Below are 15066 nucleotides of genomic sequence, written 5' to 3'. Positions count from 1 at the left end.
TGGAACAAATGGAAGAGTCCAACAAGCCACCCAGAGTTGAAAGACAGAAGTCTCTTTCACAGTTTATCATAAGTCACGTATGAGACGCAGCCAACATGGGGAAGAAGGAACTCTGATGAGGTCTGATGAACTTTAAGGCCTGCCTGCGACGCACACTATGTGGCACATGTAACGAACGCTGCTAATCACCTCAAACACACCATACCCAGCGTGAAACGAGGAGGGTGGAAGCATCATGCTGCGCTTTTCTTCAGTAGGACAAGGAAGCTGCTCGATTGGGAAATTGATTTGGTTAATACAAGGAACTCCTTTAAGAAAACCTGTTGGAGGCTGTAAAACGCTTGAGACGGTGGCAGAGGGTCAACTTCAAGCACAACAGCCCGAAACAAGCAACAGGAGCAACGATGGCATTGGTTTAGCTCAAAGCGTGCCCATGTGCTGGACTGGAGTAGTCAAGGTTCAGACAGGAATCTGTGGCAAGCTTTGATGCTCACCATCTGGTTTTGACTGAAAGAGGAATCAGCCAAAACATTTAGCCGTACCAAGCCGCATCACACACTGTTTACCTGCAACAAAAATGTTTTAACTATGCATCATCTTCCTTTCTCTTTGCAATTTAGCATGACTTTATATGACTGTGATTGTCTCTCAAATAGAACATAAGCCCCTGAATAAGCCTCTCTAATATGTATCCGAATTATTTTGAATGTAAAACCCGGTCGATTGTGAAAACATCTGTATAGTTTAGAAAAATCTCTAAAAATATATATTTCTAGAACTGAACTAGATGGCACTAACATTTTCAACCCACAATTCTCACAGACACAGCCTCCTGCAAAAGTGTTAAAAAGGTGCTAGATTTTTTTTCTTCAAATTTTGGAACATCAAACTACAATGTATAAATTATTTTTTTTTGTATATTATGTGATAGACCAACACAAAAGATATACATAACTGAGAAGGGGGAAGAAAATGATTGGTTTCACAATTTTATGACACATACAATCTCTGAAAAGCATCGTGTGCATCTGTATTCAGCCTCTTTTAACGCCAATACCCCTAGATCAGGGATTCCCTGCGTGAGCTGCCACTAGGGGTGCGCAAGGTGAAAAATGGAATGGTGGTCTGTCTGTGTTTTTTGCCACAGCCTAAGGACTAGTCAATAAACATTTCCTTTGTAAAAATTAAAATCAAAAACTGTCAATGTAAGAAATAAATAAAAATGTATTGTAATGATCTGTATTAGACATTATTGCTAGGTGCTGTTGCACACTTACTGTTTCTTTAAGTTAGGTTGTTTTGGGTTTATCCCGGAAGAAATGTGTGGCTGCCGGGGGATGGAGTGGTTGTTCGCACAGACATCATATACGTAGACGCCTCATTTGGCGCAGGTTCGCACGTCAACGTCACCGCCATACTGTAGAACCCGCCCAACGAGGCATCTATGTATATAATGTCTATGGCGGTTCGGGGGACTGGCGGAGTGAAAGCTATCCTGTTCTGTTCGTCCTAAAATAAAGTGTTAGCAGTAAAGCCCCAGTCTGGTGCTTGGGTGTCATAATGGAGCGTTACGGTATTCACATGAATATGTACTTATTTAGAAATCTTCCTCTACGCTTCAATCAGGGAAATCAGGGAAACTGTCATGCAGGTGCGACATCTAAGGTTAAAGTTAGTGATGAAGGAGGAGAGGAACCAAGAGTAAGAGAGGAATCGGAAGCAACAGATGAGGGCATTGCAATGGATCCGGGAGCAGAAAACGAGTGGTAATCAGAAAATGTATCTTTCTCTGTCCTCACTTGACGTCGTTTACGTTAGTAATGGGAAAATATTATACGGGCTGAAAGTTATATTTAAAAGATTACACAGAAAGCCTCTCTCAGCAGGGTGCCTGCTATGGAGCCAGACTCCACCTCACTCTCTTCATCCTTCTTGCCGGTGGACTCTCAAGGCGAGGGTCCGTCCTGGGGACCAGCCAGCAATGCGGGTCTCAAAGATTCACAAACTGGGTAAAATGTGCTTTGTGAGAAACTCATGTCCCGTCGCTTCAATGGAGCGACAAAGGGGGAAATTCTCTTTGTCCTCTGCGGGGCAGAGGACCTGACGGCCGAATCAAAGCTAAGTCTGCAGTCTCACTTCTGCAATTCCTATGCCGAACCAGCTTTGTTTTGCTTCCTCAGCTGTTGCAGGAAATGGACTCCAGACGGAGCTGGACCAGCCAGCACAGAACCCATTTTCCCAAGCTGAGAGTAAAACCTGGACTGAGATCGCCTGCTGCATGCCGGGGACTCGACTACGACCCGGGGCCCACTCCAAGCGCCACATTTCGGCTAGCCGTAGAGCCGCATGCTGCCCGTTGCTGAAATTACCAACGTTTCCTTGGAGTACTGCTTTCCCTTGGATGTCCAAAGTGAAGCGAGCTGACACAGAGGCACCGACAGGTTTGGCAGAGAAATTTTAGGTATACGTAGTGTATTTTCACTTTGTCTTTAAACACGTGGAGCTAACTGACGTAGCTCCCACTAGCTTCTTCGAACCATGCCATTGCTGATGTAATTCGAGTGTGCTTTATGGTTATAACAAACGTTACCTCCACAAGGGTTTCATACATTGATGCGATATTAACGTTTATGTTATCCGGCCCACTGATTACGACCAGAATAAAGCCGAAGCTTTTCAAAGTTAGCGCTGAATGTTCGCTGGCATAAATGCTATTAGCTTCCAGTAACTTCCGCTTTCCCGGATAAACAACTACGATTAGTTTCAAAAATAATGTTTGTTTCGCTCCACCATCATTCGATAGTGCTATGAGCGTTATTACCGCATTAATATGGAATATTAATGTTGATTTAAAGGTGTTTTGTATCACTTTAGGATAAGCTGATTTTAGCGACCGATCGCTACAGCGACCCCTAGCCTCCCGGAGGTATGATCGCATTAATAAAATCGAGTGTTCTAGAAGTTTCCTGATGTTTACTGAGAAAACCATTCTTTAAAATTTTATTTTATCAAATAATATTTTTGTTTAACACATGATTTCCATTGTGAATGGGTTGAAACACATACCAAATGTTCTGAATTAGTTAAGCTAATTTAACCTCAATTCCAATATAACATTTTAGAAATGTTTGCTTTAAAAAATAAAACACATAAAATTACATGAAACCCAGAACGTCATTCAGTGACATGATGATATCATAGACTGCAATGTATATTGAGCTATTATAAATGTCATATCACCTTTATTGAATAAAATGATATCTCAATATATATTGATATTGAATTATTTAACAGAGCAGATGTTAGAACCAGAAAGTCTCGCCTTTACGTGACAGAACCACGTGACAAACAGATGGAAGAAGGTATTCTGGTCTGATGAGAAGAAAGCTAAACCCTTTGGCCTACATGCAAAAGACTAGTCGAAAATTAAGATTGAACATCACCTGAAACACACCGTTTCTGCGGTGAGATGTGGTGGTGGCAGCATCATGCTAAGGGTATGTGTTTCTTGAGCAGGGACCAAGTTCAAAGTGAGATGGATGGAGCTATAAATACAGTGCAATTCTGGAAGAAACCTCGTTAGAGGCTCATCCTTCCCAGCAGGACATTGACCAGGATAGCAACAATAAAAATGTCTAGATCCCACTATATGTTAGCCATTACTTTCACTTGCTTTGTAAGTCAAAGTCCAGACGTAAATGCAACTGAAAACCTGGGGCAAGAATTGGACATTGCTGCTTTCATCTAATCTGACTGAGATTCGGCTATTATTATTATTATTAGTGCAAATATGGGTGGGGAAAATGTCAGGGTTTAGCAGTGCATATGTGGTAAAGACAACACGCTGAAAAAAATTTGCAATCGTGAATGCAGGGGATAGTAGTTCTGCACAGTTTTGGGTAGGGGGCGCTAAATACAAAAAAAAAAAAAAAAAAAAAATCAAACTACAGAAACGAACCCAAAGATAGTTCATTGCAGTATTCTATATCCCGCTTTTCAGGCCTATAAGCCTTTTGATCAACCCATTTGAGGAATGCCATAACAGCATTCACAGCAAGCGTCTTCATAAAGTCCATGTTCCCAGAACTGAGTGATCCCAGGATGACCGCTCTCTCCAGAACAACATCTTGTCTGAGACGCTGTGTACAAACGCCACCGCAAACAGCGCAGATCACACGCAGCACATTTTAAAGCATTCCTGTACGATTTGTTCAAGAGCATTTTTTATTATTTATTTTTTTATTTTTTTTTGTTGTGCCTGATGTGAGCTCCCAACCAGCAGCTACCCCTCAAAAAAAGTCAGAAAAGTCCAATATGTACAATCTGCTGCAGCAACAGCAGTCTGGCGCTTTAACGGCAACTCCAAACCCGTCTGTAAACGCAATCGCGGAGTTTTAAGAGTTTTATTTATGGGTGGGATAGCACGCAAAAAAAAAAAAAAAAGGAAAAAAAAGCAGACCGGATGCCAAAGACGCCTGCAGTTTCCAAAGCCGTCTGAAGCCGACATCAGAGCTCTCTGGTGTGGGGAACAAACCAGCCCGTTCCCTGCAGCAATTACTCCCAGCTGCTTCCAACAAGTTGACAACTTGTGCGGCTCCGAGCGGCTCGGCTCTCCGCGTTTCCGCTTCGCCGAGGCGACTTTTCCGCCGCGGGCACGCAGACAAAGACTTGCAATAAAAAGTTGCAGTCCGTGTGGGCTTTTTCTAACTTACCTCTAAAAGTACGAGACCCTCTGCGCGGCTGCTAGCCTTCCACGGACCGTCAGGAGGACCCTGCGGTGGCTGATGAGGAGCGCTGCGCTGCGCTGCGGCTGCGCAGCCGATGCTGAGGTCCGCAGGCGGGCTGCCTCACCCACCAGAGCCCTGCAGGAACCGGGTTGTGCGCGGTCAGCCGGACTTTCAGCGACTACAGGACATTCAATTTACCTCTGAGATCAGCTGGATTTACCCAACTGGAGGACCAGTTTTAAGCTTTAAACTTAATTTAAACTTTTAGCACTTTTTTATTAATGACAGCAAACGCTATCCACAAACCTCGCATCGTTTAATGAATTTAAAACTGTCTCTTATCTTGAACCCAAACTCTGCTCCCTTTTATCTAGCCAGTCCAGAAGCTAAAGTGGCTGTTTGGTGGCCCTCATTATATCCGCTTAAATAAATAGCCGCTTTCAGACAAAAAGTAGGCTACACCGGTTTTTGTTAGGATTGTGCCGATCCATTCAATTTAACTGATCTCTGTAAAGTTAAAATGTGGTTCGGTATGGCAAATTTCCCAATTAACACATTTGTGTTATGTTATATCCAGGGGCGGTTCTAGACAGGGGCCCGTGCCCCTGTAGAAATGGCCTTGGCCTCTGTTATGGCCCCTGTACTAAAAGCATGATGTTAAATAAACTCATAATTATTTGCAATGGCAAAGAAACCATAACTGATTGGTCACTTTGACCAATATAATTTTTTACCTATACAGCTTTACTATAAAAAGAATTTAAAACTTAAGATGTTTCACGTTTAGCTTTAGCCGTATTGAGCAGGGGGCAAAGTTTTCAACTGCTAGATCAGGGGTCTGAAACCTGCAGTTCCAGAGCCACAAGCCACTTAATATTATTACACAGTTAAATATTGCCATTTTATTGTTTTAAATTTTTTTGTTCTGTGCCCCTGTGAAAAAACACTGACCCCACCTTGGCCCCCCTGGTAAATTTGGTCTAGAACCGCCCCTGGTTATATCTTATTATTTATACCTTATATCTGTATTAATAGTCTATATATTTGATGCTATAGAATGTTGCTTTTTCTTAACCAGAGTAAATTTGCACTCTAGATCAACTTTTTGAGTTACCCGATGGAAGTAGAAAATTGCCACTAAAGCTGAAATCCCCTTTTGCACAACTCTGACTTCAATATCCAATATGGCTGCCATATTAAGTACATCATTTAATGTAATGTTCCAAATTGCATGTAGGCTGCTTGTTAATCGGGTACTGCTCATTTCACCTTGTCACTGTTCCTCGTCTGTTTTAGTTTTGGTTATTTCAAAGCACAGAGGGCTGTGGCTGCATGACTCTACCAGCAGGTCACTAAGAGTTTGTCTTTTTTTAAACTGACATGTGGACTGCTGTCCAGTGTCCACATGTCAGTCAACTGTAAATAACATACAATTAAATTATAGGTGGCTCTGTCTATAAAGTGGCACACATAGTACTACAACTTTTATTTCTGAACATGCTCTTTTAGAGTTTGAATTCACACTGTAAAATGAAAAGAAAATGTTACTGCCTGACACTGCCACTAAGCACTATTTGAAAATCCTGCTCGTTTTACAATTTAAGTGAACAACTCCACTTTGACAACATTCCTAGATCCGATTCCCGATCTGTGAGATGCAGCCTGATTGGCCCGGTTCTGAACATGGGAGTTGCCTGAACCCTCCGTGTTCGCGCCTCTGGTTTCAGCCAATGCAGCTGTGCAGAGCGCGGCTCTCATCCGGTGTTTCTGCAGTGACGCAATGTTTCCAGATGTGGACCCATGGGGGTGGGCCGCTGTGATAGCCTAGTTCTGGGAACACTTTATGCTGCAATACGTGTTCTCTCCCAGAAACAGAACCACCGCATGCAACTCTACCAGAACAGTCGGCCCAAAAGTATTTCATCACGCACCGATTAAAAAGGTTGGATCTCAGCGTTTAATGTTCAGATGTGTGATCCAGCAAGCGCCTGCTCCCCACAGAAGCTCATGTTTGTCTAGATGAAGACATCCTGTCTCATCCACTTAGACACAGATGTGTGAAGTGCTCAGTAAACGTGTGGCCTGGCAAGGCTGCGGCTGGTTCTGGCAGACCGAATCCCCGCGCATACACAGGCCTCCACCTGGTGGAGAAAAGGAGACGATGCACGTTTCAGGACAAGAGGCTCAGACCCACGAAGGCTGATGCTGGGACGCCCTCACACGGTTATGTTTGAAGCACACGCAGCTTTTTGCCCCACATTATGAACGGGAAGTCGGGTTTGTTTTAGTGGAAACATATTACGCTGAAAAGTTTGTTCATCCACATCCATGTAGAAACTAAAGGTCTTTTTTTTTTATTAAAAAAATGCCCTACTCCACCATTTGGGCATCTGGGCACTGTAAAAATCAGCTGCTGAAACTCAAACAGAGCATCATGATGGGGAGGATAAAGGAAGTGACTTGGAACGTGGCAGGATGGGGGTTGGTCTGAGTATTTGTAGAGCTCCTGATCTACTGGGTTCTGTCTTAAGCTTAAAAGGCGATCTGGTTTACAGAGAACGTTCTGAAGAGAAACTATCCAGCAACCAGCGGTTGTGTGGACAAATACGCCTTGAAGGTGTCAGAGATGAAGGAACGGCAACAGCTGCTCGAGTAACCGCGGTATGTGGACAACCCTCTAAAATAAAACCTTCCCTTCAGCTAAGAATGGAATCACAGGTTTGACAAAAAAAAGAGCAAGAGCTATGGCTTGTTTTCTGAGTGATTTTATTAAATCTTGAAAAATATGCATATTATATACAGGCAAGAACAAACGCTCGACAACAAAACTTCTATATAAAAGACAGAAAGTAAATCTCAAAGTCTGTTACTGATGAACCTAACAGACATTTGGCTGTGATTTATTACCTAATGACCATCAGCTGCAGCTCCACATCACAAAGAGAGGTCTGACCTGCTAGGTATAGCACAACTGAGGGTTAGTGAACATATAATGCTGTCCGGGTTTCCACTGCCAGAAAAAAATCCAAAAACATGTTGCCAGGCTGCTTAGATGGTCCTGCTGGACAAGCACTGGTTGACCACCTCCAACAGGGACGAGTTCTCCAAAGCTGCAGCCACTCTCTCCTTGTCCGCCAGCTGCTTGTTCACTGCAGATGAAAACAGCAGGAAGACTTAGTTTGGGCGCTGTTCACTCTGCTTAGCGTGAAAACAAACCGCCTACTCGAGACGACAGGTTCAGGTGCATCTTAATAAACTAGAACGTCGTTTGAAAGGCAGCAACTCAATTACAAATTGTGAACTTGTGTAATTTATTTCAGTGTGACATATTTCAAGCATTAGTTTCTGTTCTTTTTGATTATCCTTTTTAAAAGCTAAGGATCTGAGTATTGCACAAATGAAACATGATTTCTAATGAAGAAATGCGATGCGACGGCCGGCACAAGCCTGGCGAGGACTGCCGACTGCATAGAGCCGCCGACACTGAAGGGGGGAAAGGTCTGGACCGTTGATCAGATGTTATAGAATTTAGAGAGGATTTTATTCAATTGCAAATCAAGGTCTCCTGGTCTAAATGGAAAGTAGAGATGCCAAGAATACATGTTGTGTGAAGTCCAGTGGGAAGTTTCCCCAGTCAGTGAATCTGTCATCAGGTGGTTGATCCACTGTGTTTTACCAAGAAGAAAGTCAACCCCAGACATCTACCACGAAATTTTTAAGCACTTCCTGCTTCCTTCGGCTGACTAGCTCTATGGGGATGCTGATTTCATCATACTGCTGTCTGAACGGTTCAAGACCGCAAAGATAACAGAAGGAGACGTCGCAGAGCAGCTCACTGTTTTACAGAGGTTATGGTGAATGTAACTGTTGCTGTAAATGTTCAATAAAGTTTTGGGAGAAAAACCCTTGAAAAAATTAAAACGACCTCGGATACGGGCCGGCATCTCTCCTTGCTATTATTAGAAACCTGGTGAGCAATGGGAGCCGACAATATTAGGACCACATCATAGTGAAACGAAGGTAAGAGGAAAGCAGCATAACTATTAACAATGGTCTTCTGTGGAGCGCTGACTGCTGCTACTGTGTGTAGACGAGTAGTTGAAGCAAGGAGAGTGATGTCAAAGACGGAGAAAATGTGACGTGACCGTTCGGACTGCAGACACTTTGAAAAGATATTGCCGTCAAAAAGACGAATATGGGTCGCATATGGGCTGTTGTCAAGAGGAAGATGAGAGACACCAGAGTCAACTGTGCTGTCAAAGCAGCCTGGGCTTCCAGCTACACCTCAGCAGAAACGCAGGCTGATCGCCTCCATGCAACGCCACATTGATGCAGTAATCAATGCAAAAGAAGCCCTGACCAAAGAGTCAGTGCATACAAGGTACAGTACACGGTGACTCTTTTGAGTTTGCCCCCATTTATGTATTAAAAATCATTTGGATTAGTCAGCGGTAAAACATCGATTTGGGGCTTTCTTTCTCTGTAAGCGATACTTGACTGAAATAAACGTTTGAGACATATCACAGTGTGTAATAAATATTTCTTTCTTCCAAATCTATAAGACGTTTAGCCCTCTTTAACGTTCTAACTTGAGATGAACCTCTAAATTCAAACGTTTGCTTTGCTTTGCGTGTTTCTACCTGCTTCCTCTGAGGCATGAGTTCCAGGAGTGATGTGAACATCGATCTGAAAAGAAAAAAAAACAACAACATAAAAACGTAAAAAGTCAAAGAGATGCCGCAGTCTGTTTCATGCGCCAGCCCACACGTGAGAGCAGGCGACATTTAATGAGCATCTTCCACTTACTTTGAACCTGTCTGGCAAGGAGCGCAGAAGCTTGACTTTGATGGACAGGCCAATGAGCGTCGCCATGCTGCAGTGGGGTATGGTGGGAGTGAACTCGATGCTCACAGTGCTCTCTGTGTCGTTGACCTGAAGACAAGACACAACAACACACCGAAGGTCAGCCTGTCTCCACCTCATAGTCCAACCACGGATATAAATACTTTGTTTTACACTCTTATGCCTCCTGAGCCATCACTGGGCTGGCAGCGGGTCACCTGACACTTTGTCAGCCCTGTTAGGCGTCAGGAGTAAATGCCCGGTGGAAAATCAAGCCTCAAACACAAAGCACCATAATTTGAGCATATTGCTCAATTTCTTGTTTTTGAGAGAGAAAAACAAACGAACTGAAGCCCAAACCGCTCAGAATACTCTATAAATACTCCAATCTGAACCCGCATCAGACCAGTCCTAACCAACAAGTCCCAACCTGGAATCTAAAGGACCCCAAGGATCACCTGTCCTCCTCGTACACCACACACACGTCTATTTCCTCACTAGCCACATGGTACAGGAATGAAGAGACGTGTCATTTTCTTTACATTTTGTTTTATTCTCCATCCTTATAGAGATTTAATGAAACCAGTCGAAAAGTATTTTCCTTCACATTTTAGGAGCTAAAGCACCCAATGAGAGAGGAGGATTTCTCCCAAACCGCCAGCCCCCCTGGCTTCCTCTTAGTTCCTGGCGTACGTTTGATGCCAGCACTGCACAAACACGGCAGGATTCAGAAATGGTGCGGTATGTAGGGTCAGAAATGAAAACACAAAATTCTTAACCTCTTAAGACCCGAGAGTTTGACACATGACAAAAACAGTTCCTCTTCAAACATATATGTTTGATCAGTTGTAAACCTAATTTACAGCTCTGTCAGGAGAAAGAAACAAGTGTGTTTGAAGAGAAATGGATATTTTATTAGGTATCTAAAAGCCTATAGGTTTAGACAATAATCCTCAGGTCTTAGATGCATCTCTTTTTTGGAGAGGGACCCGGGATGGTAGGGACAGCACGATCCTGCCATCCTTTCAGCTGTAAAATATCCAACCTGGTATGCAATGTGCCAGCTGTTACAGAAACAGAAACATCAGCAGCCCAGTCCTTTGATACACTTCAGCTGCAATCCTGCGCGGCTGACAGCTCTGGTCCCCGTCCTCTATCTCCAAGCCCACCGCATCCCCAGCATCCCCCCTCAGTCTGGTGGTCCAGCTGTCCGCCATGCTGCTCGTCCTCACTTAGCTGCACAAGACGCGCAGGATCATCCAAGCGCAGTCGCAGCTTTATCCAACCTCCACCAAAACACGCGCGTAACGAACGAATCCACTGGAGTTTGCGGCGGAACCTTTTTCAGAACCCGTGATGAGAGGTGAAGTCAGACACCGACCTGAACTCGAACCTGCTCCACCACGTTGAGCTCCTCCAGAGACAGCGGGTGCTCCGGATCATTGATGGACCGGATCAGATGTAACGGAAGTTAAAGACAACATTTATTCATCCCGCCGCCATTATCATGCCTTTATGCAAGTTTATGTACCTACAATACTGTGGAAAGGTACTGAACCATTTTATTTCATTTGGTTTAAAACAAGCTGAATTACAGGAAGTTTTCCTGATTTATATAAAAAAAAAAAGGATATCGAATATTTCCCTGTCGTCGATGGGGTCGTGAACGTCTCCGTCCTCCTCGGAGGACGTCAGCAGCCTCTCCCCGGAGCGCTGGAAGATCACCGGGTTGGCATTCTCCAGCTGGAGCCCTCCGGACATTTTAACTTATATCTTACGCCCTTTTACACAGAAGAAAGTCATAAGTTGAAGCCGTCGCGCTGCGCTGTGATGCTAGAAATAGCAACCTGGCCGAGCACTTCCGGGTTTAGCGGAAACCAACGTCGTCGAGAGAGCGTCTTAAAGGAACAGTTCGTTCGCTCTCTGTTTCTCACTGTAACTAATGTCGACCCCAAACAACACAAGTAAAACAGCTGCTACATTTAACAGACACAAATTGTTTATCATATGTTTTTATGTTCTTTTGTCCTTAAAGAAGCCCAATCTAAATATATTAATACATAATAATTACAGTCCCATTATGGTAAACTATCTGAAAAGGAAATGTATCAGCAAATGTAGGCTACACATTTTTAATACAAAATAAATCTATCCTATCAGAGCTGTCAAATCAGTTTTTTGACCACACCATAGCATTGAAACTGCTCTAGTAAATGTTTTACATGACAAATGTGAGTTCTTTCAAGGTGCTGTAGCTTCCTTTCACAGTTCCAAAATGACTTGTAGGTTAACTGGTCTCTCTAAATTCCGTGGACATATTCATACCTAGAGCATGACTTTGTCCTGCATGTCTCTGTTTTGCCTGCCCTGTGATGGACCTGTCCTGACCTGTCCAGGTTGTTCAGCTCTCCCCCAATGACCGCTGGGGGTATGCTCAACCCCCTCAACTCTGCGACCCTGCAATGATAAGAGGGTATGGACAATGGATGGATGGATTTCTAATCATCGATGCATCAAAAATGATCTTTTTCATCTCAGTGCTGCAATTGGGAACACTTCATAAAATCCTGAATGATACGTTTGATAAGCGAAAAGGGTGACGCTGAAAAACTAGTCCTTATTTGTTACTTCAAGGCTGAACTATTGTAATTCTTTACTATCAGGCAGTCCTTAAAATGCAGTTCAAAGTCTTCAGCTGATCCAAAATGCTGCAGCAAGAGTTCTGGTGAAAATAAACAAGAGGGATCATATTTCTCCAATTTTAGCTTCCCTTCATTGGCTTCCTGTTAAATTGAGAATAGAATTTAAAATTCTATGTTCCTAACAGGGCACTTCGCTCTCAGACTGCAGGTCTGCTGGTGGTTCCTAGAGTCTCTAAAAGTAGAATGGGAGGCAGATCCTTTAGCTATCAGGCTCCTCTCCTGTGGAACCAACTCCCAGTTTTGGTCCGTGAGGCAGACACCCTGTCTACTTTTAAGACTAGGCTTAAAACTTTCCTTTTTGACAAAGCTTAGAGTGGCTCAGGTTACCCTGAGCTATCTCTGTAGTTTTGCTACTAAAGGCTTAGGCTACTGGAGGACACGATGACCACTTTCTCTCACTCTGCAACATTCAACGACTCGACTACTTTCCAATTTTATATGCCTTTCTGTTATTAGAACTTTTAACTTTGTGTCCTCTCTCACTTTTTCTCTTTACATATTAGCTGTCCTTGCATTCTGCTTAGCTGTAGCACCGTCATCAGCTGAGCTCCTGCTGCCAACAGGTTAATGTTCTCTTTCTATAGATGATACACTTGGCCTTGTCTTTTTCCCAGACAATTACGTCTAGAAAACTGTATGTGTCTCTTTCACTCCCTATCCTTATCTGCTTAGCAGTGTTTCTCTCCTAGACTTTTCTCTACTATAGAAAGTCCTCACAATGCCCTCACTAGTACACCTGCTAGTGTTTGTCTGCACTGCTTTGAAGGGAGGATTTCTGTGGGATTCTGTTATCCGCTCTGCTTACGCTGGAGACACATCGGTGGCTGTAAGTCAAGATTCAGTCTACAGGTTCTGGTCAAGTTGGTTCTGTCTGTCAGTCCCTTTTCAAGTCTGGTTCTGCTCGCCTGCCTCATCTGCCACTATTCATCTATTAGTCTTAAAATTGCACAAATTGTACATAAATAATGTCTCTTTTTTGTTACATTTCAATTGTTTGTATACTGTATATTTAACATCTACTGTTTACTTCTAAATCTCTGCCGCACCTAAAACTGTAATTTAACTTCTACTGCGATTTACAAAAGCTGTACGAAACGAAATTTCGTTCTGTACGCACTTTGTGCATACCGAATGACAAATAAAGTTGTCTAAGTCTAAGTCTCTTAATTAAACCTTTTTAAAACAAAGCTCTGTGTCCGGCTGAATTTCGGGATCTCCAGCACTACTCGTTACAGGGCGAGGAGTCGTCATATGGCAACAGGGCGGTGAGGTGGATGAGAGGGAGAAATACCACAAGCTGTAAGCCGGGAAGCTGAGTAAGTAGCATCAAGGCGGTTTGTCATGTGAATGCTCCTGCGTGCAGAAATGGAGGAAGCAGGAGCGGATCCGAGATGAGACAGCTTGGGGATCTGGCTAGATTATCAGACTCAAAGTCGGACATGATACAGCTGTTTCTGATGCCGAAGCTCAGTTGAAGAGCAGGAGAATCCATGAGTGAAGAGCCTTATAAGCAGTATTGTGGGATGGTAGGATGAGGACTTGACGGAGATTGGCTGGCGTGCGGACGCTTGAAGAGGTAATCAGTGGATGCAGGTGTGTGGGGTGAGTCTGCCAGGTTGAACTTTCCTCTAAACTTCGTGATATAATCCTAAACCCAACCGGCCTGGTACTGGGCCTAGAGGGAGGTGCGTAATTTTCACCTTCTCTAAAAGTAGTTCAAATATGGCAATTTCTATTCTCTAAATTCTTCAAAGGAGGAGGCTTTTAATGTTTCTAAGACAATTCCTGAAATTATTTTATTCACTCATGATTTTACAGCTCTTTAAACACAGAAGATGCCATTTAAAGGTCTATCAAACAAGGTAGACTCTTCCAGAATAATGCTTCAGGACACAGATGTGTTTATGCTCTGCCCCCATGGCTGGGATCCTTGGAAGGTGGAGAGTCATACCTTTCCAACAACCTGTCGCAAGTCTTTTTCCAACTTTGTCAGGTGACGCAATTTCCATGCTTAAAGAAATTATAAAAGTGCTAGTCACTTTTAAAGGGGTAAGGCCCAAACACAGCAGGTGAGTCCAACTGTTCACTATAGATCGCCAGATTTGCAATGTAGAGTAATCACGGCGGAATATATGCCAAAAATCCTGACGGTTTAAACACAAGCCGGTGTGGCATGAATCACAAAATCGCTGTGTCTGCCCAAACAAGCTCAAAGACAGCAGTTTTACTTTTTTTTCTTTTTTTTTTAGCTTACTGTTATATAATGTTTCCATTGCACGTAGAAGATTTGACTTTGCTATTTCCCCCTAAAGCGAACATGTTTTACCACCGTGTCTCACTTTTTCCTGATTCATTTTTGTTGGATCGGATCCTAAACCGGGTCTAGTGTGTTTTGACATTAACAATAAAGCAAACAAACTGCAAGATAACTATGGACTGCACTTTGGTAGCCAGACCAGCTCGCGGTGTGGCTCGACAGGAAACCAGAAGGACCATTTCACTTCTAATAGAAAGGCAGGTGTTTGGTTGGACACAAGGGCAAAAAGCTGCAGCTTGGTTGAATCTAATGATAAAAACAAAAGTATGGCGCCTAGTTTCCAATCTGCAGCAGCCATCTGCAAGTAACCTGGCTGACTCCGCCAGATAGATTTGCTCCGCATATCCATCTGGAAACCTTACGTTGAAGTAATTTTGGGAAGGGGCGAAAATACTGGTTAGCTGATTGGCCTATGTTGGTGATAGACGGGCCAAATAAACCAATCAGATCAACGAAGCATATGACGTACTCGTCAACA

At 43.4% G+C, this 15066-nt stretch overlaps 1 protein-coding gene across 1 annotated transcript; it reads right to left on the bottom strand.

Annotated features, from left to right (window-relative positions):
• Positions 1–7476: 7476 nt before the first annotated feature.
• On the bottom strand, positions 7477–11452 carry ciao2b (cytosolic iron-sulfur assembly component 2B). The gene is made up of 5 exons (XM_012872802.3): positions 11204–11452; positions 10951–11030; positions 9534–9659; positions 9368–9413; positions 7477–7876 (listed from the first exon to the last, which is right to left on the bottom strand). The coding sequence occupies exons 1-5, from the start codon at positions 11328–11330 to the stop codon at positions 7776–7778; spliced, it is 480 nt and encodes a 159-aa protein (XP_012728256.1). The 5' UTR covers positions 11331–11452; the 3' UTR covers positions 7477–7775.
• Positions 11453–15066: the final 3614 nt, after the last annotated feature.

Source organism: Fundulus heteroclitus, chromosome 22 (assembly GCF_011125445.2).
Source record: "Fundulus heteroclitus isolate FHET01 chromosome 22, MU-UCD_Fhet_4.1, whole genome shotgun sequence".
NCBI lineage: Eukaryota > Metazoa > Chordata > Actinopteri > Cyprinodontiformes > Fundulidae > Fundulus > Fundulus heteroclitus.
Note: the sequence above shows the minus strand (reverse complement) of the source record. Positions and strands in the feature narration are given on the sequence as shown.

Bases quoted from the DNA above. Each gene is read 5' to 3' on its own strand.
- ciao2b (XM_012872802.3), bottom strand. From the start codon at position 11,330: ATGTCCGGAGGGCTCCAGCTGGAGAATGCCAACCCGGTGATCTTCCAG. The intron at 9,660-10,950 runs GTCGGTGTCTGA...TCTTGTCTTCAG, and splicing joins TGGAGCAGGTTCGAGTTCAG to GTCAACGACACAGAGAGCAC. The intron at 7,877-9,367 runs GTAGAAACACGC...TTTCATCTGCAG, and splicing joins TCATGCCTCAGAGGAAGCAG to TGAACAAGCAGCTGGCGGAC.